The sequence below is a fragment of the Molossus molossus genome, unplaced genomic scaffold (genome assembly GCF_014108415.1).
Source record: "Molossus molossus isolate mMolMol1 unplaced genomic scaffold, mMolMol1.p scaffold_m16_p_5, whole genome shotgun sequence".
NCBI classification, from domain to species: domain Eukaryota; kingdom Metazoa; phylum Chordata; class Mammalia; order Chiroptera; family Molossidae; genus Molossus; species Molossus molossus.
In genome coordinates this window covers 77,040,682-77,068,029 of record NW_023425388.1, presented here as the reverse complement: position 1 = coordinate 77,068,029, position 27,348 = coordinate 77,040,682, and the positions used below count along the sequence as shown (strand labels likewise).

Sequence of the window (27,348 nt, the reverse complement as noted above, 5' to 3'; positions counted from 1 at the left end):
CCAGTTCAGCTTTGCCAATCATAAATGAATTCAGAACTCAGGTTCTGCATGGGACTATAAAGAATAATTAGCAGAAGTGCAGTAGAATAGCAGAATAAAGTCAATCTCTTTTTCACAGAATAAACATCTCTCTTTGTATCCTCACATGTTGCTCTCATGAGGTCTGCACAAAGATATTCACTATTATTATCATCACCAAAATGGTTAAAATTTTACAATCTGAAAACACCAAGGATTGGTGTGGATGAATGACAGTAAGTGGTATATAACTTGTGAAAATTTGCTTGGCAGTTTCAACTAATTCCACTTCTAGGTATATAAGAAAAATGAATGCACAAAGCCACAAAAAAAGTATGAGAATACTTATAAAAAATGTATTCAAATTCTACCCAGAACTGGAAACAACCCAAATGCCCATCAATAAAATATAAATAAACTGGTGAATTCATAAAATGAAATTCTACACAGTAATTAAAAAGAATAAAGTACGTAACACAAATGAATTTCCAATTATACTAAGTGAAAGAAGCCAGATAAAAAAGTATGTATTTTATAAGTCCACTTATCTGAACTTTATGAGAACGGACAATTGAAAAAATCCAAATAGGGATCTAGAAATGGTCTACATTATGATAAGAATGGTAGCTAGTTTAGTATACACATGTTAAAAAAAAACAAAACTATCAAGCTTTTCAGTTAAGATTATTGCACATTATGCACTGAATGTATGTCATCTCTCTAAACCTTAAATTTTTCAGTAAACCCTTTGAAAGTTTGGAACACAGTATCATATTTAAGCCTCAAATTTCTTTGACGTTTCCTTCAATTCACCATAACATGGTGCTCAGATTCACAACATAACTGTTTATTTCCAAAGACAGGTAATATTTCAAATTAATATTTAAAATACTTAACTCCTTTATCTTAAATAAAACTAACAGTCCTGCTTATTCTGTGGCTTGTGGATCCACTAGCACACTGTTCTATCCTGAGAAGTAAAGCATTAGCATTGAACAGCTAACACCCTCATCATTAAGTTTGCAGAAATTTGTTGAGGTAATGAATGAAAAAAAAAACAACCACCAAAAACTTAGGAGATGGGCACTGGAAGTAGTAAGGAGCACCAATGAAGCTTGAGAGAACAAAGGCACATTTAATGCACTCCAGTTTCACCAAAGACTGATACTGCTGTACCAGTCACGACTGTCTTTGTAATATTTTGCTCATCTCTGGTAATTTAACCTTTTATCACAGGGTTAATATAACAAATGGAGTATATTTTAAAGTTATGTTCAATTCTATGTTAACAGAAGCTGTGACAGGATTAAAATAAGGTTTGATTGGGCTTGTTTTATTAAACTGAGGTCAATGTTAGTTGGAGTTCCATGAATGCATAACAAATGACAGCAGATTAACAGCAAAAAACGTTGTAACACACACTAAGTGTTCTAGACACAAATCAGTGGGCACTAATAGAAAAAAATAAATAAAAGCAATTCCGCATTTTAGGATGGAAACACTGTGAGCAATATATTTGGGGAAAGAAAAAAGATTTAGATTACTGGTAAGTGAAATCGCTTCTTTAATCCAGGGAAAGTTTTAATAGTATTTTTCAAGTTCGAGTTCAACATGAGTTAAAACAAAAGCAGTAAGGAGCAGGTTTAGACTGTAAACTGCCTAAGACAAGGGATAAAACAAGTTTTAGTCGTCACTGCCCATCACCTTCACTCCCGAGAAGCGCTGTGTGTTTTGTCAAGGCAGTTACGACGAAGCAAGGGAAAAGACACAGGTTTGAGCTCTCTCCTCCACCAACCCCAAACACAGCCTAACTTCCCAACCTTTTCCCGGGGACTTTCAGCAGTCGTCCTCCCTCCAGCCGCAGCCCGCCGAATGAACGCGAGGCCTCGGGGAGGGCTGGGAGGGGGTGGGAATTCAGGGCTGGCACTCGCTCGCCTTCTTTACCATTACAAAAGACAGCTGGGGAAGGGAGGAGCTGCCCCTTTCTTTCCTACACTGGGGCCGCTACACCCCGGCTGCGCCGTGCACGAGATATTACTACCAGGAAGCCCCTCTCGACCTTCCCACTGGAGCCCCTCACCTCCAAGTGCCGCAAAAGCTGAGTAGCGTTCGCCTCCGATTTAACGGCTTTATACTGACTGATGATCAGGAGCAAGGACTTCAAGCAGGCGGTGGAGTCCATTCGGAACCGCCACAGGACGGCCAGGGGGCTACCACCGCCCAGCCAGGTCCAGTCTGCAGCTTTCGCCGCGCTTTTTTTGATTTTTCGGTCCCACCCCCTCAGCTTCCAGAAGCTTCCGGTTCCGGTCTAGCTCCGGAAGTCCCTAGGACTGCTTTTAGTCACGGGAGGGAGTAGGGGAGAAGAGGATGGAAGGAAAGGCGGTACGGGCAGCGAGGTCGAGGCGCTGGAAGATTCCGTGAAGCGGGTTAGGAGCTGCCCTTTGCAGACCCCTTCTCTGAAAAGCCGCGAGGTTTCAGCTTCGAGATCCCATAAGGACGAGAGATCTCGCGAGAAATGTGATCGCAGCTCCTTCAGTGACGGGGCGGTTAGGCGCAAGGTGGTGTTCATCAGGGCGCCGTGCTTTGGTTTGGTTCCTCGGCCTTCACGCTGGATGGCCAGGTTTTCCTTTGTGCATCGGCCAATACCTGAGAAATGGTCGCTTCCCCCTAGTCTAGACACGGTGAGGAGTTCTGAGGAGGAGAAACTTGGGCTCTAGAGTGTGAGGCGGCCTGGGAGGGGTTTCTTCTTAAAACCTCTCGTATGTCCACTCCTACCCAGGAATGTTTGTTCCTCAGAGTAAACCTGTGGCCATGGCGTTTCTGTGGCAAGTTAGTCGTGCCATTACGGTGGTCGTTGTCAAACTTACTTGAGGAAGCTACCTGCGTCTGACTCCGGGGCAGGCATTTGGCCCGGGGGTGTTCTCATTAGCGTCAGTTTTTGTAAGTGAAGACGTCTGTTTTCCTGGCCTGATTGACTGTTGTCTAAATCTCGGTGTCTTTGGAAATGGCACTGTCGTTTGCGGTGTTTGTCAGAGATAATTAATATTATGCATGTGTATATTATGAAACGAGTCGAATAGCTGGTTCTTGAGCTTTTTTTTTTTTTTAATGTATGCTAATGTTGAATAAAGCTTTAAAAACCAGTTTGGAGAAAATTGTAAGAATGGGGGTAAATATCCTTTTAATTAAACTATTTGTCAGAAAGCATGTGTTCTCAATTCAAAGAAAGTATTTTTTTTTTACATCACAACATTTTTAACGGCAGGATTTTAATATTAAAAATCAGTTTTAAAATTAAGTCTGAAAGCTTAAATAATCTAGCCAGTTGAGTCATACATGTAAAAATCATTGGGTAATGAATATATTTACGCATTCATTCATTCTGCAAATAATTACTGAGTGTGTAACATGGGCTAGACGTGACCCGTTAGGGACAAAGATAATGACGTATCCTCTGCTGGGAAGGAACTGTCTAATAAGGGAGCATCCTAAATGGTACCTTTAATTCACCACAAAACTTAGATGCACCATGCAGTTATGGGAAAGAGTGGTGTCAGTAGTGTTTACAAATCCTAGCCCTACCTTTGACTGAGTGTCCATAGGCAGATTTTCACTGCTTCAGTCTCTTCATAAGCTAAAATCTGGCAAACAGTAATACCTGTTTCCTAAGATTGTTCATTCAGTAAATCATTAGAACCTACAATGTGCTAGGCACTAGATTCAGTGAATAAAACAAAAATTCTACTGCAAATAAAACAAAATTCTACCATTGCACTCCGGTAGGGAAAAGAAAAACAACAAATAATAAACACAGTAAGTTAGGGGAAGTGAAGTGGGAAAAAACAATTATTTCTCTAACCTAACAGTGACTGAGAAGGGAAATGAGGTCAGGACAGAGAAAGCAGCATTTGAGGAAATACTTCAAAGAGCCATGCTCTATAGGGGAAAATATTTCCAGATAGAATAGCAAGGGCAGAGACCCTGAAGTGGGAGCCTGACGTGTTTAGGAAAGGCGAGGAAGCTGATGCTGCTGGAATAGATTTGCCAAAATGTCTGCTAAAAAAATTATCAAGTGTTTCCATTTATATATCTTACTTTCCTCTTTAAAATGATTATGCGGTGGATTATGTCACTTTTGTTCTTGCGATAAAAATAGCTTCTTGAGCATTTTCCAAGCACTGCTCTAAGAACTTGATACTTATTGTTTAATCTTCATGATAACTCCATGCTTTAGGTACTTATGCTGTCCATTTTGCAGATAGTATAACTTGCCGTCACATAAGTAGTAATAATAAACCTTCTGTTTGCTATGCTACAACTACTTTATTCAGGATTTTATATCTATGTTTTTCTTTTCTCTCTCGGAATTTGGATTATATGTTACTTTTGAAAAATGAATTGAAAGTTTTCATCTTTTTTTTTTTTCCTGTGCCATAGAATAATGAGAATCACATAGGAATAATCTGATCTTTGTGGATTGTACACAGCTGGCCTATAAAATTAAGCTCGATAGATTATTTAGTGGTAGATCTTTAGAAAATATTTGTATTTGTAAAAGAGTTACCGATTTCACAATATCTTCTCTTTTTTTCTTGAGTTGATTTTGGAAATACTAGAAATTTTTTAGCATACCAACTAGAATTAAAAAATTATTGACATAAAGTTGTATCAATATTCCAATAATTCTCATCTCTTCTTTGCAGTTTTAAATTTTCCTTTTCATTCTAATGTTATTTATCTTTTTTCTTAGTTGGGCTTTCCAGCCATTAGTCTATTTTATTCAGTATTTCTTTTGTTTGTTTTGTTTTGTTGTTAATCCTCACTCAAGAATTTATTTATTTACTTATTTATTTATTTCCTCACCTGAGGACATTTTTCCATTTTTGTTCAGATAGAGTGGGAGGGAGGGAGGGAGGGAGAGAGAGAGAAACATTGACGTGAAAGGGACACATTGAGTGGCTGCCTCCTGCACAACCCCAACTGCAACCGAGGAGGTATGTGCCCTTAGGGGGAACCTAACCTGGGTCTCTCTGGACCTCGGGCCAATGCTCTAACCCCTGAGCCAAACTGACCAGGGCCCCATTAATTTTATATAGAGTGGAAGGGGGGGAGGAAGGGAGAAAGAGAGAGAAACAAACATTGACGTGAGACATATATCATTTGTGGGGGGGGATTCATCCTGCAGCCCAGGTACTTGCCTGTGACCAGAATCAATCCCTTTAGTCTACTGAGGGGCCATTGCTCTAACCACTGAGAAAACTGGCCAGGGCTCATTCAGCATTTTAAAACCAGCTTTCATCTTACTCTTTTTTTTCCCCCCAAAATCACTAATTTTACTTCTTTATCAGTTCCATTCATATACATACATTTTCCCTTTATTTGTTCTGTTGTTTTTTTTAAAGTTGAAAGCTTAGTATATTTCCATAGTATGTTTTTAAATAAAGTCTTTTTTTTTTTTTAATGCCAAAAGAAAAAATTTAAAAGACATTAGCTAAAGTGAGAGTCTGCATTGTATCAGTCAGGTAAATATATATATATATATATATTTTAAATGCTAATATACATTCATTCATCAGATATTTATTGAGTACTAGTTCTTTTTCAGAGAGCTTAGAGTCTGTCGGGGAAATAGACAAACCAAGGTAAGTGCTATTGAGAGAAATAGAATATGCTGTAGGAACACATGATATTTTTTAGGGCAAAATATTAAGTATCCAATTCCTTCATTTTTTAAGGATTGGCATAACATTTCTGTTCTCTGTAAATTTTTATTGCTGTCTGTTTTTTATTTTCCCTAATTTATAGTTCAGGAAACACATTTAAGGGAGGTAAGCAAAAGTTGCTTAGGATCTTACAACTAAGTTTAGTGTTGTCTAGCTCTTTATTTCTTTTGGAAAAACTGAAAACAACAACACCACCTGCTTTAGTACTTTAAAAGCCACCAAGAATGAATGGCTGTTGCTCCTTGTCTAGCAGACATAATCTGATTGGTAGTAGTTAAATTGTTGGTTCTAAGGAACTCACATTAAATATGTCTTGTCTTATTCCTAGAAAGTGTCCTCTTCGTATTATTTTTTAAGTTGTGAAGTGGTTACTACTCATGTGTGATCAAAACATCTCACATCAACTTTAAGAAATTTTTTAAAATTCTTTTGGTAAAAATCTAACAAAAGTGATAACTAATGGTGTCAGAGTTTGTGTTATTAATAGATCCATGAATTTCTTGAGTACATTTAATTCAGTGCTGACCTAGTAAATTCAGCTTTTAAAAAATAGCTATCAAAATTTTACCAGGTTGTAGGTTCAAAGTTGTTTATTGCAGCACGGTTTATAATAGCCAAAAAGCCCCCCAAAACCAACACACACACACACACACACACACCCCAAAAACAAGATACAACTGGAGACAACTGAAGTATTTATCACTAGTGGTTAGAGAATGATATATTTATACAATGGCACTTCATGCAGTTTAAAGAATATGGCTGATGTACATGTGCTGATATGAAAAATACAAGGTGCTGAACGTGCAAACTAAGCTGCCATTTGTGCCATGTGGGATGTATTGAAAAATAGTGTTTTTGTCGCAGTTCTTAAGTATCATTAACATTTCTTTCTGTACAATAGCATTCTCCATCATGTAGAGAATTGGAAGAAAAGTGAACTAATTTTGCTGCAAACTTAAACAACATTTGATGATGATGATGATAGGAACACTTACATAGTGCTAACTCTGTCTGATACTGTTCTATCATATGTTTTAAACACCTAATCTTCATGACAACCCTATGAAGCAGATATCATCTTAATCCCTGTTTTTCAGATGAGAAAACTGAGGCAAAGAGACATTAATTAACATATACAAGGTTAACCCTTGCCATTTTGGCTCAGCAGTTAGAGCGCTGGCTCACAGACCAAGGAGTGGAGCTTAGATTCTGGCCAAAGGCACGTACCTCAGCTGCTTTTGTCCCCTGTCCTGGCTGGGGTCTTGTGGGAGGCAGCTAATTGATGTGTCTCACATCGATGTTTTTCTCCTTCTCTCACACTCTATCCGAGGATAAATGGAAAAATATCCTTAGGTGAGGATTAAAAAACAATTTATACAAGGTTACACCGCTAGTGCGTGTCAAAGCAGTCTTATATACCTTTGCAGATTGATTCCAAAGTTTCTGTGCTCCTAGCTACCAATGTTATATGACCTCTTGTTTTTGGCATTGATAGAAATCTAAATGAGATACTTTATGTCATTTCTCTTTCTTGTAGACAGGTGATTTATTGTTTGTACATGCTACATAATATAAGGATGGTCTTATTTTTCTTCCTCAGGATAATCTGTTTATGTTCATTTAATTAACCTTTTCATTTATTTAGTTAGGTAGTTCTCAACTGGGAGCAATTTTGTTCCCCAGGGGACATTTTGCAACGTTTAGACACATTTTTGTTTGCCAGAATGGGGCCCAGAGAGAGAGTTGCTACTGGCATCTGCTGGGTAGAGGCCAGAGATGCTGCTAAAAATGTGTAGGATAGCCCTGGCTGGTATGGCTCAGTTGGTTGGAGCATCATTCCATATACCAAAAGGTGGCAGGTTTGATTTTCTGTCTGGGCACATACCCCGTTTATGGGTTCAGTCCCCAGTTGCAGGAGGCAATTGCTTGTGTTTCTCTGGCCCACTCTCTGTTTCTCTCCCTCTCTCTAAAATCAATCAAAAAAATTAATAAAAAATAAAAATGTGGCCCTGGCAGGTTCGGCTCAGCAGTTGGAGTGTTGGCCTGCGGACCAGATAGTCCTGGGTTTGGTTCCTGCTAGGGACACATACCAAAATAAATAAATTAAATAATAAAAATGTGTAGGACAACTTCCTATAACAAAGATTTATCCAGCCCAAAATGTCAGTAGTGCCAAAAAAGAAAAACCCTGATTTTAGTGAGCACAAGGAAAGTTCTCAATAACTGGACCCCTGTCCTGCAAAATAGCAAGTATATTGTTTTGTTTTCAAGGTAATAGCATTGAGAAAAGGAGGTTTTGTTTTATTTTTTTTTCTTGTTATTGTTTTTTCCATTGATGTCAACTTTTCTACTTGGGATTGTGCGATCTTTAAGTGCCAGAGCTATCAAGGGTAGCAAATTCATCGTCTCACACATTGAAATATAAACTTGTTGGCCAATCAGAGCCAATAAATTGGTCAGGTGGATATAAAACACTGTACTTATATACAAACAAGTTAGGGAGGGGATAGGAGTCCTCAAGGTACATGTTTAAATGAATGATTAAAAAGTTAAAAATAAGAGCTCTGCCTACTTTAATATGAATAAGCACAGCTTTAAAAATGGGGGAAAATAACCCTTTACAATAAAAACAAAGTTTGTTATAATTTCAGTAGATAAGAAGGAAAGTGGGAGCTGAGAACCCAGAGCAGTAAAAAAAGGTATTTTACTATTATCAAAATATGGATGATAATGCCTTATTTTTCAAACAACCTGCAAATAAAAATCATTTTGGTTGGCGGATAAAGATGTGTTGTAAATGGACATTAAACTTCAGCTTGCCCTTTGTTGGGCCAGCTAGAATCTTACTAGGTTCCAGTGGAAGAGCAGTTCCTTGGTTCCAGGAAGGCAGAGTCAGGTTTTCATTTCCCGCTGATAGGAAAAGTCTATTGCAATGAATATACCAGGGGAAACCAGATTTACCCTTTCTCCCATGTTAACCTGGAGTTTAAAGGTTTCCGTCAGCATCTAGACTGGTAAGAACCTTTGGACTATTTTAGAAGCACAGTGGTAATGTTTCAGGCTGACTACTTCCTTTCTGTTGCTAGGCACTTAGGCATTCCTTCCCAGCAGAGACTGTAAAGTGCTGCTGCTGCTATTATTTCCAGTAGAGTTTGCCACACATACCTGCTCAGCTACAGGAAAATGATGGGATTGATGATCTCTCCTGGACATCCTTTCTATCACAGAGATTCATCTCAGGTTGTATTTTTAAGCAGGCTGAAAAGAAAAGCCATTACCCCTTTTAAAATTCTTAATTGTGTATCCAAATATCTTCTGATTGATTAATTTTACACCATTTTATTTTTCAAGCTAAACAGTGAATAGTTTAGCAGAGGCCTTCCATCCTCTCTACCTTGTTGCCAGAGGATTTGCCTCGCTTCTTTTTAGCCTCCCTGTTGTCTGTGCAAACAGTCCTGACTGAAGGCAAGCTTATCAGAGGGGGAGGTATTCATGTCTGAGCTTTTAAATTCTGGAAAGGAAGGGATTGTTTGTCTAGATAAGGCTTATGTGTGTATGCTCTGGGTATGGAATAATGCCTGTAACTTTTATTACAGTCCTAGAATTCTCAAAGCCATGTCTTTTTTTTACACTGTATTTAAGAGATGAAGCAGATCTGACTTTTCTGTTAAAGAATAACAAGGTTTATCTAATCTCTCTTTGCTTCGTTATTAGCTTTAGGTTATCTTTCACTGGTATTTGAACAGAATGCAAATTTAAATAGGCATATGACTTTGCTTACTCAGGTTTAAAAATAAGAATACAACTAAGATAAAATAATTTACCTAGGAGAAATAGATTCTGAATAGGTAAATAATACTGACAGCAAGAAGTGTTTTGTTAGGAATGGGCAAGAAACTAAGAGGTGTTGTTAGAAAGCTCTGTTTTAAATGAGAAATTAGCATGTATGAATCTGCATTTGTGTTTTGATTAAGATGTATCAGCTAGCATTAAATTATTTTTGTCTCAAGACTTTCTGTGTAACTGAGAGCTGCTGTGAGTCAAATACAGACTATAGGTTGTATTATAGTCAGGGGTACTTGTTTAGTAGATGATTCCTTCAGGATTTTGTTTAGCCTTTAGACCAGGAACTTAGTTGTCCCACCCTGTTAAGCTTATGTGTGACAGGATACTCAGATCTCAAGGCTTAGGAGGGTTTAAGTACTACAGTTCCTTCTTCCTCTCTTTGTGTTGTTCTTTTCTGGCTATTAGGGAGACTGGACGTCATGTGAAACAATATCTTTGAGTAAAATACAATCTGAATTCTTTTTAAAATCTTTTTGTTTGTTTTATTGATTTTGGAGGGAGAGAGAGATAGAAACATCAGTGTGAGAGAGAAACATGGATCGGCTGCATTCTGCATGCCCCCTACTGGGGATCGAGTCTGCAACTGGGCATGTGCCCTGACCAGTAATCGGACCAGGACCTCTCAGTCCAGGGGATGATGCTCAATCCATTGAGCCACACTGGCCGGGCCAATCTGAATTCTTAATAGGTGACTTACAAATGATCTTGTGAAATACATCTTCTTGATTTGGGAATTATCTATGCTGAATTGCCTTTTAATGTGCCTCCAAAAGCTCTACCAATCTAATGTATGGGTGTATATTAAATATATTTTTAGAGAAACTAAAAGCTACCCAATATATGAGATACATTAGCAATCCAGAGGCAACAAAAGAGAAACTTTACCCAGTGTTAGGTAGCATGCCCAAGGTACTCCAGTTCTGTTTCATTTATGCTATTGCTGCTATAGTCTTCTTTTTCCTCATCATCTTTTACTTTGCCCAAAGCATTGAAAAATAGTTTTACATATGTTTGCTCTATCAATTCCTGGGCTTATGTACAGTGGGATCAGAAAGGCAAATCAGCCTAGCAGAAGGCAAAGGAGTCTGGAGGCTTGTACTCTTTTTTTTTCTTTTTTTATCATCCTCACCCGAGGACATTTTTCCATTTTTTGTTCAGGTAGAGTGGGAGGGAGAGAGAGGAACAGAGAGAGAGAGAGAAACATCGATGTGAAAGGGACACATCGAGTGGTCGCCACCTGCACAACCAACCAGGGCCGGGGACAAACTGCAACCCAGGTACATGCCCTTAGTGGGAACCGAACCCAGGTCTCTCCGGATCGCAGACCGACGCTCTAACCGCTGAGCCAAACCAGCCAGGGCGAGGCTTGCACTCTTAGTAAAAGAGATTATATGGGACTAAATTGAGAAGAGTTGTTCTTGGGCCAGTTAAATAGAAAGCTATATAAATAAATAGATACACTAATGATGCTATTCTAAACTATTGCCCTTTTTGTTTTCATTTGTGTTGCCTCAGTATTTTTTTTTTCTTTCAGGAAATATTCACAACATGCATTGATATTTGAAGCAGAGAGTATGTAAGAGTTCTTTATATCACACCTTTCTTATTTTATGGAGTATCCAATCATTTGACCTTGGGGAAAAGTGGCTACATGTTATTTTTTAAGTAAAAGAAAATAACAGTCAGTGCCATCAAGATTGTGTTAAACAGGAGCTTTCATACCTATGGGAAATAAATTAGTACAGACCTTTTCAGAAGCCATTTAGCAATATACAGGAGGCTTAAAATATTTGTGTCTTTTGACCTAGGAATTCTACCTCTGAGATTTTATTATAAGGAAATAATCGCAAGTATAGAGAAGGCTTATGGACAGTGGAGTTTATCAAAATACTATTTATAATAAAACAATGAAAAACAATGAAAAACAATCTAAATGTCCAACTGTAAGGAAATAGTTAAAGAAACGCCAATCAACCAACTGTGTAGCCATGGAGAATGATTACTAGATGTATAAAATCACAAGAAAAGTGCTTTTGATATAGTGTTTAGTAAGTGTAATAGGTAGTATAGAGCATTGTCTAGTCAATATGATTACAAATTGGTAAAATATACCTATGCTTGGGGAAAAAAATAATAGTGATTTATATGTTTGGATGATGAAACTGATTTTTGTTTTATAGCAGTTTCAAATTTTTCTTTAATGATCATGTACCACTTATATACTAGGGAGAAAGAATGTAGTCCTCCTACCTTTTCACTAAAAATGCGGCTTTCCTTACAGCTTTAAACAGCAATATTAAAAGTGAGTCTGCAAGCACTGGAAAAAGACTTTTGCAAAAGAACATTGTACATCATGGATTCTTTGCCAGAAGATTTTTTTGTGAGGTAAGGGATGGATTGACAAAAGCCAAATGCGTTTGTTGTATTCCAAAGACAACATTTGTCTCTTCCATGTAATTCTATGAAGCTAGTGTGAATTAGATAATCTTGTTTTTCAGGAAAGTGTAGCAACTTTGATTAGTGGGGATATAGACTGGGTGTAATCTAATTTTAGAAAATTTCTTTAAGGACCACACCCTGGCTGAAGAGCCAAGAATTGAAAAATGTACCACAGCTTGTAATATTTGGGGCAATTTCAAAAAAATGGATCTAGTCTTTGCCAGGCATTGTTTTAAATGCTTTTACAAATGTTAACTTATATAAACTGCATAACAACTCTGTGAGGTAGATGCTATTATTCTCATTTTATAGAAGGTAACCTAAGTGTAACACAGAAGACTTGATGGAGTGGTTCAGCTGGGTCCAGGCAAAACTCCATCTGTTCCCTCCAATTAGGGCAAGTTTAGCCTGCCTATACCTCTCTCATATAATGCTAAACAATGGGTTAGTATTGGAGAGCTCCTGCCTACCTTTAGCTATCTCATATAATAAGCATTGTGATCTATTAATTTATTTTACAAGTATTTACTGACCTTCTTGGTACCGAGGGAATAAAGACTAAACAAAATTGTATACTTAGAATTATAATGTAATAGAAAGGTATATAAAAAGTTATTTTATATTTAGGCAAAATGCATATATAAGTGTTACATTAGAGATGCTGAGGCTATATAAAAAGAAAGAAACAGTAATTATTGACTGGGGTGGAGTGGGTTTCCACAGGTGATGTTTGAACTGAACTGTAAATGATAGGAAGCATTTTGATGGGTGTAGAAGCAGAGCTGATGGGAGATCATTTGGCTAAGGCAATGGTAAGAAAAAGTACTTTAAGACAAATTCTTGGGGAGCATTTTGACTTTTCCACTAAAGAGTTTAGCTTTATTTTGTACAGAGCCATTGACATTTTAAGAAGAGAAATGGCCCTGGCCAGTTTGGCTTGGCGGTTAGCGTATTGGCCCTCGGACCAGAGTCTTGGGTTTGATTTCCAGTCAAGGGCATGACCAGTCGGGGTTGCTTGGGAGGAAGTCAATCGATGTGTCTCTCTCACATCAATGTGTGTGTCTCTCTCCTCCCATCCCCTCTCTCTCCCCTTCTCCCACCCTATCTGAAAAAAATAAAAAATCAATGGAAAGATATCCTTGGGTGAGGATTTTTTAAAAAAGAAGAAAAATGACATTTTATACTATATTTTGGAAAGACTGCCTGTATTGATAGTGGAAGAAATGGGATGATAAGACATAATACTTGTAATAGCTTAGGAAGAAGGTGATGGAGGCTTGTAATGGTAGGAATTGGAAATAGTAAGAAAGGAGGGATTTATAAAACTAGAATGAATAGAATTCTATAACTGCTTAAATATGAAAAAAGGGGCAAAAGAGAAGTAGAGCTGTCTCAAAGGTTCTTAATGACCAGAAGGAAATTGTACTATTGACTAATATGGGGATCTCAAAAGGAGATGGGCTTAATGTGTGTGTGAGAAGCAGAGAGAGGACATAAAATGAATTCAGTTATGAGGAGATTGAGGTGCTGCTAAGATATTCTTGTGGAGGCTGTAGAGTAGGTAGTTGGAAATGTGCAGCTATAGCTTCAAAGCAATTAAGGCTGGAGATAATAAATTTGGGGATCATTAGAATGGGGTGCTATTTGAGTTCATGGAAGTTTGCTCACTTATTTATATTCATTCATTCAATAAATACTCGAGCACCTACTCTATGTCAGATGTTGGGCTAGATACTAGAAGGTAATGAATAAGAAGGACCTGAACCTCTTTTGAGAGTATTTTATAGATGGCATAAATGAGATTGATTTAGGTAGAAAATGTACTTTAAAAAAGTGGGAAGGGGGCGCTAAAATGGGAACATTACTAGATGTACTATGTATATTTCAGGATATATTGTTATAGCAAAACTTCACCTTCTCCCAGCCCCAGAACAAAGTTTACAGGTGGAAAAAGTAGCTCAGTAGCAAAAGAAAAATAGGAGTCTTGTGTCTAGTTTTAGCTTTGCTACTTTCTAGGTATATGTGTAACTTAAAACAAGTTATTCATTGCCCAGTTGGTGTCTGGTGTGACTCAGTGATTGAGCATTGACTCATCCACCAAAAGGTTGCCGGTTTGATTCCCAGTCAGGGCAGATGCCAGGGTTGCAGGCTCGATCCCTGGCTGTGCAGGAGGCAACCAATCGATGTCTCTCTCTCTCTCATATTGATATTTCTCTTTCTCTTCCTCCTCCATTCCACTCTCTCTAAAAATCAATGGAAAAATATCCTTGGTAAGGATTTAAAAAAAAATCATTTTGGAAAATGAAACAATTATAAGGTCGAGAACCTGAAACAAAAAAATCAAATGATCTACTTAATAGATCCTTTCTCAACCTTTATTTTCTTCATAAACACATACACACAAATACATAAAACAAAACATCAACCTTTTTTCTTTACGTTGAGCCAGTGTTATAAAGTTAATCCCCCCCCCCCATTATTTTGATCTACTGTGTGTCTGTTTGAAGGTGAAGCTTTTTACATCAGTTTTCTGTTCTCTACCACCGTCCAGTTAGGGCATGGTATAATTTATTTGTGTCCCTAAAGAGATATGGCACCTACCACCATTTATCAGTCTTTGATACACATTGTTTACACTTTTGAAACTTTCAGACAAAAATTTACTTGTTAGAGTTTTTATTACTAAATTTAATTGTGTTTGTAAGGTGATGCCCTGAATACACCTTTCTTTTTTATTTAAAATAGGGATCCTCCTGTGGAGGAGCAGACTAAGAAAGAAACTGAGAATAAGGTAGAAAAATCAACTGATCAACTGGTAAGAGAAAATTTAATTTTTATTAACCGTTAGTTAATTAATAATGACTAGTTATGTAGAGAATGTATTGCTAAATCTAATTAGTTTAATTTTCTTAAATTTTTAGGATAAGTTCACTGTCATACCTTAATAAGTAAAATTATATATTACATGTATATATTTATGTAATACACAGAGTATTTGGCAAATATACATATGAAACAATATCAACAAATCTAAACAAATGTATTTCAACAAAACAAATCTGTTACATTTTTTTGATTGCTTGTGAAATTATTTCTGATCACTCGGTATATAATTCTTAGAGCTTTTATAGTAACAGAGATAAATCCTTAATAAAAGTTCTCTGGTTATAAAATAGTGAACGTTAAAACTTGCATAAGAAAGCTATAATAATGTGTTCTTATGTATTAAGAAATTGGAAAATCAAGGTCAATTTATCTGAACACATTAAATTATTTATTTATTTATTTGTTTGTTTGTTTGTTTGTTTTTGTGAGAGATGTTTCTTATTTTTCCCCCATTGACACCCTCTTCCCCTTCCCCCCAACCCCCATCCCCAGTTTTGTTGTCCATGTTCATTGGTCATGCATACATGCATGTAAGTTCTGTGGTTTATCTCTTCCCTCCCAACACCCCCCCCCCCCCAGGGCTTGTCAGTCTGTACCCCACCTCTATGTCTCTGGGTTAATTTTGTTCATCAGTTTGTTTAGTTCATTATATTCCACAAATCAGTGAGATCATGTGATATTTGTCTTTCTCTGCTTGGCTTGTTTTGCTTAGCATAGTACTCTCCTGGTCCTTCCATGCTATCTCAAAGGATAAGAGATCTTTCTTTCTTACAACTGCATAGTATTCCATTGTGTACATGTACCATAGCTTTTTAATCCAGTCATCTACTGATGGACACTTGGGTTGTTTCCAGATCTTAGCTATTGTAAATAGTGCTGCTATGAACATGGGGGTACATATATTCTTTCTGATTGGTGTTTCAGGCTTCTTAGGGTATATTCCTAGATGTGCAATCACTGGGTCAAATGGCAGTTCAATTTTTAACTTTTTGAGGTAACACCATAGCGTTTTCCACAGTGGCTACACCAGTCTGCATTCCCACCAGCAGTGTACGAGAGTCCCCTTTTCTCCACACCCTCGCCAACACTTGCTGTTTGATGATTTGTTGATGGCAGCCATTCTGGCAGGTGTGAGGTGATACCTCATTGTTGTTTTAATTTGCATCTCTCTGATGATTAGTGATGTTGAGCATTTCTTTATATGTCTCTTGGCCATTTGTATGTCCTTTTTGGAGAGGTGTCTATTTAGGTCACTTAGTTGTTTTTGAAATTAATTCTCTTCCCTGTTTTTTTTTTTTTTACTGTTAGAATATCCGATATTCAATGAATGAAAATAAATTATATATTAATATAAGGCTTTTACTGCCAGTGATAATATACTTTATGGTTAATTAAATATGACTATCAAGTGTTTATAGTTGATGAAGTCTGAATTAATAGGCTTTATATAATGATTGGTTTCCACTTAATAAAGTTTTTATGAAGAGAATTTAGTAATTTATGAAGAGAATATATATAAACATAAACTAACCATAGTATTTACTTGCATGAGGTTGTTACCATAAAAATTTTTGCAGAGTAAACACAATATGTGCAAATGTACATAGGGATGCATAGTTGAACCAGGGGAACTAAATTCAGAAAAGACATTTCAAGATCCTGTTTTGGGAATACAGAAGGGAAGGGAGGTGGAAACTTTGACCTGAACTTAATTTGGGTGCTAAGTCAATTTGTAAAAATGGATTGAGCATCAAATATTTTGACAACTAACTTTAAAAAAATTTAAATTGTATTTATAATAAGATATATTTATAATAAGAATTTTTAACAAGCATGATGCTTACAGTATTTCCTGTTGAAAAAATTTTATTTATGTCATAATCTTGCTTGTGTATCAATTTTGTAATTAGTGTTAGATGATTAATGATTCTGTGGTGACTTTTGCCTGCAGAATTGGCCCTTAATTTGAAATATATGCACTACTGATAGTGGTCATTCTTTATAAGAGCTTGGCTAGTTACTTTATGGAAGTTCTTTTTTTAACTTTTTGAGAAATTTCAAACCTACAGAAAAATTGCAAGAATTATACAACATACATTTATATACCCTCCAATAAAAATTTAGAAGGTTTTAAATTTTTTTTAACATTTTTGGATATAATTTTCATATAATGTAGTGCTATAAAATGTAAGGTGTATTTGTTGGGTATTGTTGGAGATGGAGGAATCTTTATTTAAGACTAAACCCACAAGTAGAGAGTAGGCAGATAGTTCTGCAATGGACTTTATTGATTCCTAGTTATAGTCAGAATCACCCCACACAAGGGCATTTTCAGTGACTCGAGCCTTACATGTCCTCTGTAGTAAGAAGCTGTTCTGATGTTCAAAGATCAGAATTTATAATAACATTCCCTATAGTAAAACTTCTTGAATTTTGGTCTTAAACTTCCTGCAGTGTTGTAAGTTCCTTGAGAGCAGAAGAATGTCTTCATCTTATTTAGATTTTCTGTAGTCTGTCACAGTGATCTATACACAGTATATAAAGGCACTTTGCTCTTTTATTTTTTTAAACTACTTTGGCTGGTTTTAATGTTAGCCAAATATAATTATGTAAATTTTTAATAATGTCTTCTAGGATAAACAGGAAAAGGACACACCTACTGAACTTGTCCCTGTTAATCTACTATCAGAGGTGAAGAAGTTATTGGGTGCAATTAGTAGTCTACCAAAAGGTGTGGTCCCTCACATTAAGAAGTTTTTACAAGAAGATTTTTCTTTCCAAACTATGCAGGTAAGATCATGATTCATTCATTGGGGCAGAAGTGTAGCTTTCTCTCTGTAACTATCTAGGAAAACACTATGTTCCTTTACTCTCATACTGCTGCTACGTTCACAGCACTTCTGCCACTGGATGTGTAGGTTTATTCCCACAGTGATCAGTTCTCCAAGGCTAGCTGGGTGTCCTACAAGTCATTTCAATTCTGACACCATCTACCTAGAGTTTGCATCAGATCCTACAAGTTAAGGGTCCATTACCACAAGACTACCCCTACTTCAGATGCCATTCACCAGCCCTAGGTTGTCCCTGGTACTTCTGACCAACTGGCTATAAATTGGGGTTATAACCCCCTCTTGGTTGCAGTGATTTATTAGAACAGCCCACAGAACTTGGGGAAACACTTATGTTTACTATTTTATTATATAATATAGGTAATGATAAATAATGCAGATGAACAGCCAGGTCAGGGTCTGGAAGGGTCCTGAGTGCAGCAGCTTCTGTCCCATTGGAGTTGGGGTATGCCCTTCTGGCATGGGGATGTGTTCCCTAAACTGGAAGCTCTCCAACTCTTTACTTTTAGGATTTTTATGGATGCTTCATCATGTAGTTATGATCAATTATTCATTCAAATTCTAGCTCCTCTCCAGAAGGGCCTAAAAGTTTCACGCTTCTAATCTTGGCTCGATCTTTCTAGTGACTAACCCCTATCCAGGAGCCCACCAAGAGTCACTTCATTAGAACAAAAGACACTTCTTTCACTTAGGAAATTTTAAGGATTTTAGGTGCTCTGTGTTAAGAAGCAGGGTCAAAGACCAAATACAAGCAGGAACTAGAGTTAGAGATGAATATATATGCCTTATTTTTTAATAATAACTTTTTTTTTTCTTTTTAATCACATGTGTGCAACTAAAGTCCTAAAATCTCCACCATACTGCTTGTAAAGGGCTTAGTGTCAACCTTGACTATAGACTTTTAAAATTAAATAAATAGAGTTAGTTGGTGCTAGCCTTTGAAGAAGAATGGTAGGGATGTTGGTTAGTAGTCTGTAAGCTGTTGACTATAAGGTCTAGTATTTATTCTAATTCTATTAATAACCCATAACATGCAACTCTGGGAGAGGGGACTGCATACAGTTTTCCTAATTTTTAAAATGTTGACAAATATTTCAAAAATGTAAAACAATAATAATCTCCAAAACTTTTAGATTCATGAGTAAAATATTCTAGAGCAGTGGTTTTCAACCTTCCTAATGCCACGACCTTTTAATATAGTTCCTCATGTTGTGGTGACCCCCAACCATAAAATTATTTTTGTTGCTACTTTATAACTAATTTTATTACTGTTAAGAATCGCCATGGAAAATATGTGTTTTCCAATGGTCTTAGGCGACCCCTGTGAAAAGGTTGTTCAACCCCCAAAGGGGTCACGACCCACAGGTTGAGAACCGGTGTTCTAGAGACTATATTATAGATTTCTAACTTGCAAATAATTTTTCTGGATAATTTGTGAAATTTTAAGCACAAGATGGGTATCAGTTTTTAAATTAATGGAGTTTTCCAAAGCTAAAAAAAATTATCTACTCTTTTCTTTCTAACAATTAATTGAGGAGAAGGCAGCAAAACACCATAAGGCCACATTTGTCTTTTCTGTGAAAAAATATATCATTAATTATTTCCATGAAACAAATTAATACTATTATGATTTAAAAGTCAAACAAACTCTGAAGATATCCAAAGACTTTATGTACAATTATAACCTTAACTGAAATAATTTGCCACAACATGAATTCTGGTTTGAAATTGATGGAATAATGCCACTATTTTCATCTTATCTTATGGAGATCACCCAGAAACAATAATAAGAAATAGAAACCAGTAGCCTTTATATATGCAAACAATAGCTAATCAAAGGTAAAAATGAAAGAAAAGTAGTTATTTATAATAGCAACAAAAAATAAAGGTAAACTACTTAGGAAAACACCCAAGGAATATATAAGATTATAAACTAGTATTTCTCAAAGTTTTTCCTAAGCCACCTACATGAGACTGTCTGAACCCCATGCTAGTCCTAAAGGATCAAAATATCTCGGGTTAGGTCTAGGAATGTGCATTTTAGCAAGCAAGTACCCCCCACACACTGATTTTCTTTACATTAAGTTTAGAAATCAATCTCTATTAAAACAATAGATGAAAATCTCTAAAACTCTATTAAAGGTAAGAAAAGACCTGAATGGAAAACAGTACATGTAGGAAGATAAAATATGATAAAGCTGACTATTTTCCCCAAATTAAAACGTACAAATGTCGTATAATTCAATAAAAGTGACAGAAGGATTTTTATTATTATTACTAAAAGCTAATTCTAAAGTTCAAATGGGAAGTAAAAGGAAGAATGGCCAAGAAAATTGTGAAAGAGAAGTGTATGAGAAAAGGGCTTGGAATTTGCCCGCATAGATGTTAAAACTTATATGGAGCTCTAATAACTAAAATACTGTGTTACTTACTTTTGACTCTACAGACAAGTCTAGAAAATAGAAGAGAAACTCCAAAAGTAGACCCAAATACATATAGAACTTTTATGTATAAGATGACAAAAATTGATAAAGCTAAAGGGGAAATAGATAAATCAACAATTCTAGTGGGAGAGTTTAACATAACTCTCTGAATACCTGATAGAACATGGACACAAAATTAGTAGAGCTATAGCAAATTTGATCTTGCTGACATATGTGTGTGTGTCTATATATATATAAACTCTGCACCTAATGGTGGCAGGATAGTATTTACTATACAGTCGTCCCTCGCCAGTTTGCACTTCGACTTTCGCGGCTTCACTCTATTGTGGTTTTTTTCAAATATAGTATGTATACATTCTTTTTAAGTGCACACAGAACATTTACAAAAATTGACCATGTGCTAGATCACAAAGGAAGTCTAATCAAATTTCAAAGAATCAAAACATAACAGAGCATGTTCTCTAACTATTGTACAATTTTTAGAAATCAGTAACAGAAAGATAAACTAGAAAGCCACTGTTCTTAAGTTAAAATGTCTACCTTTAACCTAGGTAACCTATGGGTCAAAGAAGAAATCACAATGAAAATTTTATAAATTTTTGAACTGAATAAAAAGTATGTATATCAAAACTGTGTTATTAAGTAAAAACTGTGCTTCCAGAAATATTTATAGCTTTAACTGCATATATTAGAAAAAGAAGCAAGATTGAATACTAATCATCTAAATATAAAGTTCAAGAGGTTAATGGAAGGTCAGCAAATTAACAACGAAGTCTAAAGAATGAAGTAATAAGATAGCTAAAACTAATAAAATAGAACAAAACATGTAATAGAGGTCAGTTAGGCCAAAATTTGTTCGTTTGAAAAGACCAATAAAATTGATCAGTGCCTGTAAGAATTTTCAAAGAAAATGAAAGAAGGTAAAAATAACCAAATCATAAATGTGAACATGAAAACATTAATAAAGATTCCATAGTCATTTAAAAGATAATAGAGAATTCTGCTACTTGTAGTGGCAGCCTGGATTGCTGCAGGGGTGGGAACGTTTTTTTTTGCCAGGACCATTTGGATATTTATAACATCATTCTTGGGCCATACAAAATTATCAACTTAAAAATTAGCCTGCTATATTTGGTTAGGCTTATTTGGTAAGGCATGTGATGTTAGCTGGTATTGATTTTGAGGGCCATATATGTTCCCCGCCTCTAACTTAGAGCAACCTTCCTTTGAGAAGAACTAAAAAAAACTGGACAAAACATTTCTTAGTAATGCCTATTTGTGCTTTTCTGGCAGATCATTTAATTCAACTAGGGACTGAGATGATTTCAAGCTTTACTTCTTTTCCATGAAGAAGGGTCTATTTATGGTTTATCTTTTGTAGCAGATACTATCATTGTTCTGCCCATAAACCTTGACTTCTGTCATTTCAGTATGCTCTGGACAGTCTCCAGTTTTCAATATCTGCATCTCTACCTCAGGCCTTTATTTTTTCTGGAACTACAGAAGGCAGTTAAGAAGTCGTAAGGAATTAAAATTCCCCCCTGCACCCTAGAAAGCACTCAATCAATAGGCCTTGGGAGTTTCTTTTGTTTGTTTGTTTGTTTGTTTTTTGGTATGTGCACATAGCAGGAACCCAACCCGGGACTCTGGTCCGCAGGCCGATGCTCCAACCACTGAGCCAAACCGGACAGGGCAGGAGTTTTTATATAAATATTCCAGTACCCTTTCTCCTTGAGTTGGGTAATAGTGAGGTTTGTATTTTTACTGTTTCTCAGTTTCCTTGTTATATTAACCCCAGTTGCCCTCTGTGGGTAACTGGCTTAATAACACATCCATTAATTTAAAGCCTGCTTTCCCTTCCCTGTATCACTTCTCCACTCCTTGACTGTTGTTCTTTGCATGTCCCAGGTAAACTATGTGCATTCAAATCCTAGGGTTAGGGTATGTTTCCAAATGGAATCAACACACTCTTAGGTTACAACCAAAAGAATGAGGTGTTTACCAGGGCCCCTCTTCCTTGATAGATCATGAACTCAATTTTCCTTCTAGTTTTGCAAGTTTGCTGAAAGTTCTGCCTAACATCTCGGCCTCAGCCATAACTGAATACAATAATTGCCTTAAGGATAAAAGTAACTCCAAAAATCAGTCTCACATTTCTGGACTTCCTCTCTCTTGCTTGTTGGCCCGAGATTTTCAGTGCCTTAGTAGTTTTCCATTGCTTTCAAACAAATGGTTTTATATTTTGTCCAGCTTTTTTACTTACTGTCATTGAGATGATTGATCTGAAACTATTTAGACTGTTTGGCAGAGGTGGAACTTCAGTTGTTACACTTTATATGCCTTTTGAAATTCAAAATACATTGTTCAGGAAGTGGTTGGATGTATGAGTCTGGAATTCAAGTTACAGTTCTGAGCCGGAAATATATTTTTATTTTATTTTATTTTTTTATCCTCACCCGAGGATATTTTTCCATTTTTTGTACAGATAGAGTGGGAGGGAGAGAGAGGAAGGGAGAGAGAGAGAGAAACATCGACGTGAAGGGACACATCGAGTGGCTGCCACCCGCACGACCAACCAGGGCCGGGGACAAACTGCAACCGAAGTACGTGCCCTTAGCGGGAACCGAACCCGGGTCTCTCCGGACCGCAGGCCGACGCTCTAACCGCTGAGCCAAACCGGCCAGGGCTGAGCCGGAAATATAAATATGGAAACTGTCAGTGTGTAGACATCTGTTTGAAAACATGAGAGTGGATTATTTTATCCAAGGAATATGTGTTGATGGAGAAGAGGTTTGTTAAATTGAGTGCTATGGATACTGAAATAAAGCATCTAGTTAACTAGGAGAAAAACAGGAAAGTATTGTATACTGGAAACTAAGTTAAGAAAGTCTAAATTAAACTTCTCACAGATGATACATCACTAAACAGATAATGTAATGTAAGCCAAGCACTTGTGGGCACAAGGCATTGGAGAATGAACACAAATATAAGACACAGTCCTTCCTTTTATTTCATCCATGTAAATACCAAACTATGGTATATAATAAATCATATATTAGCTTGGTTCCAATCAGATTGCAGTGCAAGATGGCTTACTTTGGTGTTGGTATTAAAGCCAGCATTCTTCCTTACCACAGGTTTAGAGTTGGAAGGAAGATTTTAGTTATGCTAGAGAGCAGAAGGTATGAGAACGAAGTGGGATTACCACTTTTCTCTGAAGTAAAAGTGGATGTTGCCAACCCTTTGGCAGGTATAGGAATGTTTTTTAGTGTTTTGAGGAAATAGTTACAAAGATTTGCCAGACTACTTAAAAACAAACAAGTATGAGAGTTGTATCTGGGTTGTGTGAATTTTTAAAAAAAGCATCTTTATATCTGTACTTAAACTTTTTACAATGAAAATATATTATTTGTGTAATAAAATATGTAGATATTTATTCTAACTTAAGGACATTTTCAACTGAATGATTTTTCATAGAGAGAAGTTGCATCTAATAGCCAGAATGGGGAGGAAATTGTTCCTGCGTTGACTTTACGTTTCTTGATAATACAGCTGGAGGCAGCACTTAGGAACATTCAAGCTACTAATTATACTGTAAGTGTTTTGTTTTTGAATGTTTGAAATAGTGTATTCACAACTTTTTCAATGAGAGAATGGCTAATGCATGCTAACTTTAAGGTTTAGGTCAATTTTCATTTTCCTCTTTTACCTCTAGAGAAAGGTACATATAAATTGATTTTCTTCCTTTGTCTTGTACTTTCTTATGACTAGAGCTTATTCTAGTCCCCTTTCCTGCCACAAATTTTTTTGTTTATCTTAAAGAGAAACCTGAAGTAGTAAAAATGGGTTTTCCAATTAGAAATGGAGAGTCATGACAAAATCGACTCCTTCCTTTCCCCTGAAATATTAATCAGCTCCTCTTCTGGTAGTTCTATATTTGTAAAAATTGGTACTGCTATTATCTGTTATTGAGTTATCATCAGGTAAAATTGATAAGATATAATTACATGGTCAAGGTCAAATGATAGTTTAGAAATAAATGGAAAAATCTGCATCAAAAATTAGAACCAGAAGTACAAGATGCTAAAAGGATAAATCAGTTCTTTGAATAATTTGGATCAGTAAAGTAAACCCAGTTTTACACCCAGGTAGATGGTGGATTAGAGTTATCCACAAGAAAGGACTACCCAGGCAACATACAAGGTAGCATAAGATACCAAATTCCATATTATAATGACCTATGAGCTTGTGGAAAAATCATTCTTATTTAGAACCCTTAGGACTAGGGTTCTAGGAGGTTGTGTACACCACCCTAAAGGAGTCCTAGATGGATACAAAAGAGGGACAACATATGTATTGTATGATCTTTCTGGCCAGAGAAGCCTAGTAGAGACTTGGTGCCCAAGGTTTTTATTGGGATTGGTGGTGTAGGCACCCTTTGCCTAGCATGTATAATAATTTCTAACTCCCAGAAGAAACCCAGGTTTTCAGCATAAATAACATTGTTTGCACAAACAGTTTAGGAACAGTGAGCCACCCTTGTCAGTCAGAGAACAGTGGAAACACTCCTGAAATCCAGGACCCCAGACACCAGCAGTCAGTCTTGCAAGCAGGCCTTCTAAGGAAGACAGTCTCAGGCCAGCTATGCTGACTTTTATGCATGGTGTGTATTGTTCTGTGCCATTTTATTACAGGTGTTTGTGTAACCACTACCGTAGTCAAAATAAAAGAACTATCACATCACTACAAAAATCTCTTTTATACTACCCCTTTATAGTCATATGTACCCTTTGCTCTCCTCATTCTCCCTAATCACTACCCTTTTCTCCATCACTATAAATTGGCATAGACCATTTATAAATGAAGGAAATATCCTGTTTTACTTTTTAACTGAAAAAGTGGCAAGCTTTATGTTTATACTATTATAACAAAATGTACACATGGACAATAAAAAACTTTGATTTAAGAGATCATTGTATTTTTAAGCTGGATAGTAGATACTTAGGTGTTCGTTATATTATTACCTAAAGTGTTTTGATACTTGAAATATAAATGAGAGAGTGAGAGAATTTTTTGAAAGTTTTAATATAACAAATATTGATGGCATTTGCTTTCATTTTCTTTAATGAAACTCTCATTTTTATTTCAGGATTATTGACTATCCTCTTCTGGGTCAAATTATCAAAATCATCTAAAATGCACTCTATAGTTATTATTAGATGACTGATACTATAATGATAATTTTACTATTTTTAATAATTACTAAATAGACCTAGAATATGTAATTAACCTTGCTAAAGTTTAAAGTAGCTTAATCTAAATAACCAATTAAAATATATTTTATCTTTTTAGGCACATCAGATTAATATTGGTTATTATTTGACATTACTGTTTTTGTATGGAGTAGCACTCACTGAGAGAGGAAAGAAAGAGGTATGTAGAATTTGTTATTTGCCCATTATAAATTTTTTTTATATATTGACCTCAGCCCTGGCCGGTTTGGCTCAGCGGTTAGAGCATCAGCCTGTGGTCCAGAGAGGCCTGGGTTCGGTTCCCGCTAAGGGCACGTACCTCGGTTGCAGTTTGTTCCCGGCCCTGGTTGGGTTGTGTGGGTGGCAGCCACTCGATGTGTCCCTTTCACGTTGATGTCTCTATCTCTCTCTCCTTCTTCCTCTCTCCCCCTCCCACTCTATCTGAACAAAAAATGGAAAAATTTCCTCGGGTGAGGATAAAATATACATATATATATATATATATATATATATATATATACATATACATATATATACACACACACACACACACCTCATTTTAACAAATTAAAATGTTGATTTTAAAAATTCTCTTAAAAATTTAAACCACTCAGTGACTTTTCATTCATATATTTATAATATAGAAAAATTATGCCAGAGACTACTTTGTGAAATTGAAAATGTTGATTGGGGAAACATAATTTTAGCTTATAACTTTAGTTATTTTATTTCCTTTAAATACCATTTGTATAAAACAGAAAATGGTTTAGCATCTTTCACTTATACAATTCCTTTTTAATCCATTTTCTAGTATAGCTTAATCTCTCTGGTCCTAGTTGTATCCCTTATAAAATATGAGTTTCACTTCAAATTCTTTGTTGAATAAGGTGAAGTGCAAAAGGCAAATATCTGGGAGTTAACTAGGTGATTTCTAAGAGTCCTTTAAAATTTAACATTCTCTTTTTCATGATTTTTTTTAATGATTTATCATAATTTCTTTGCAACCATGATATTTCTTTTACTTTTGGTCTTCAGAAATCTATACACAGTACTTGCTAGTTAAAAAATTAGAAGATTTGTGCTCCAATTAGAAAGAAAATTAAGAATTATAAAGACATGCTCCCACAGTCATCAGAAAAGCCCTCATTTTAGCTAGTAATGTTTATCAGTTTTAGAAACAAATTGTTGTTGTTTTTTCTTTTTTTTTTTTATTATCCTCACCTGAGGACATTTTTTCCATTTTTTGTACAGATAGAGTGGGAGGGAGAGAGAGGAAGAGAGAGAGAGAGAAACATCGACGTGAAAGGGACACATCGAGTGGCTGCCACCCGCCCAACCAACCAGGGCCGGGGACAAACTGCAACCGAAGTACATGCCCTTAGCGGGAACCGAACCCGGGTCTCTCTGTACTGCAGGCCGACGCTCTAACCGCTGAGCAAAACCGGCCAGGGCTGTTGTTTTCAATCCTCACTCATTTTATTGATTTTGAGAGAGAGAGAGAGAGAGAGAGAAACACTATGTGAGAGAGAAACATCTCTTGTACTTGCCTGGACTAGGGATCAAACTCGCAACCTTTGGTGTATGGGATGATACTCCAACCAACTGGGCCACCAGGCTAGTGCTGTTGTTGTTTTAATGTTCACTTTGAAATGTTGGTCAATAATATCTTATTTTGTAAATAAATATTTTAAGCATATATGATCACATACAGAGGTGCTAGGATTAGAGACTGGATCAATATGGAAGTTTCCCAAACTTCTTTTTTTTTTTTTTATCCTCACCTGGGGACATTTTCCACATTTTTGCTCAGATAGAGTGGGAGGGAGAGAGAGAGAAACATCGACGTGAAAGGGACACATCGAGTGGTCGCCACCCGCACGACCCAACC

The 27,348-nt window shown here is 36.4% G+C and overlaps 2 protein-coding genes across 12 annotated transcripts in view; one reads left to right on the top strand and one right to left on the bottom strand.

Annotated features, from left to right (window-relative positions):
• CIP2A (cellular inhibitor of PP2A) overlaps positions 1–2,342 on the bottom strand; it is a 53,720-nt gene extending 51,378 nt beyond the window's left edge. Inside the window, exon 1 of the mRNA XM_036242268.1 lies at positions 2,099–2,342. Within this exon, the coding sequence (XP_036098161.1) occupies positions 2,099–2,200 (102 nt within the window). The 5' untranslated portion in view covers positions 2,201–2,342. The remainder of the gene's footprint in view (positions 1–2,098) is intronic.
• Positions 2,343–2,358: 16 nt separating this feature from the next.
• The window catches only part of DZIP3 (DAZ interacting zinc finger protein 3), a 115,127-nt gene continuing 90,137 nt past the window's right edge, over positions 2,359–27,348 (top strand). For 4 of the 11 annotated variants that reach the window (XR_004956713.1, XM_036242257.1, XM_036242266.1 and 1 more), the window contains exons 1-7: positions 8,831–8,984; positions 11,125–11,166; positions 11,872–11,975; positions 14,775–14,844; positions 17,550–17,705; positions 23,686–23,802; positions 25,561–25,641. Coding sequence is in view for 10 of the 11 variants with exons in the window: in XM_036242257.1 (XP_036098150.1) it covers positions 11,944–11,975; positions 14,775–14,844; positions 17,550–17,705; positions 23,686–23,802; positions 25,561–25,641 (456 nt within the window). In the remaining variant the exon portion in view is untranslated. Of the gene's footprint in view, positions 2,700–5,628; positions 5,661–8,424; positions 8,444–8,830; positions 8,985–11,124; positions 11,167–11,871; positions 11,976–14,774; positions 14,845–17,549; positions 17,706–23,685; positions 23,803–25,560; positions 25,642–27,348 lie in introns of those variants that run through there. The other 7 variants (XM_036242260.1, XM_036242259.1, XM_036242261.1 and 4 more) reach the window with 7 other exon arrangements.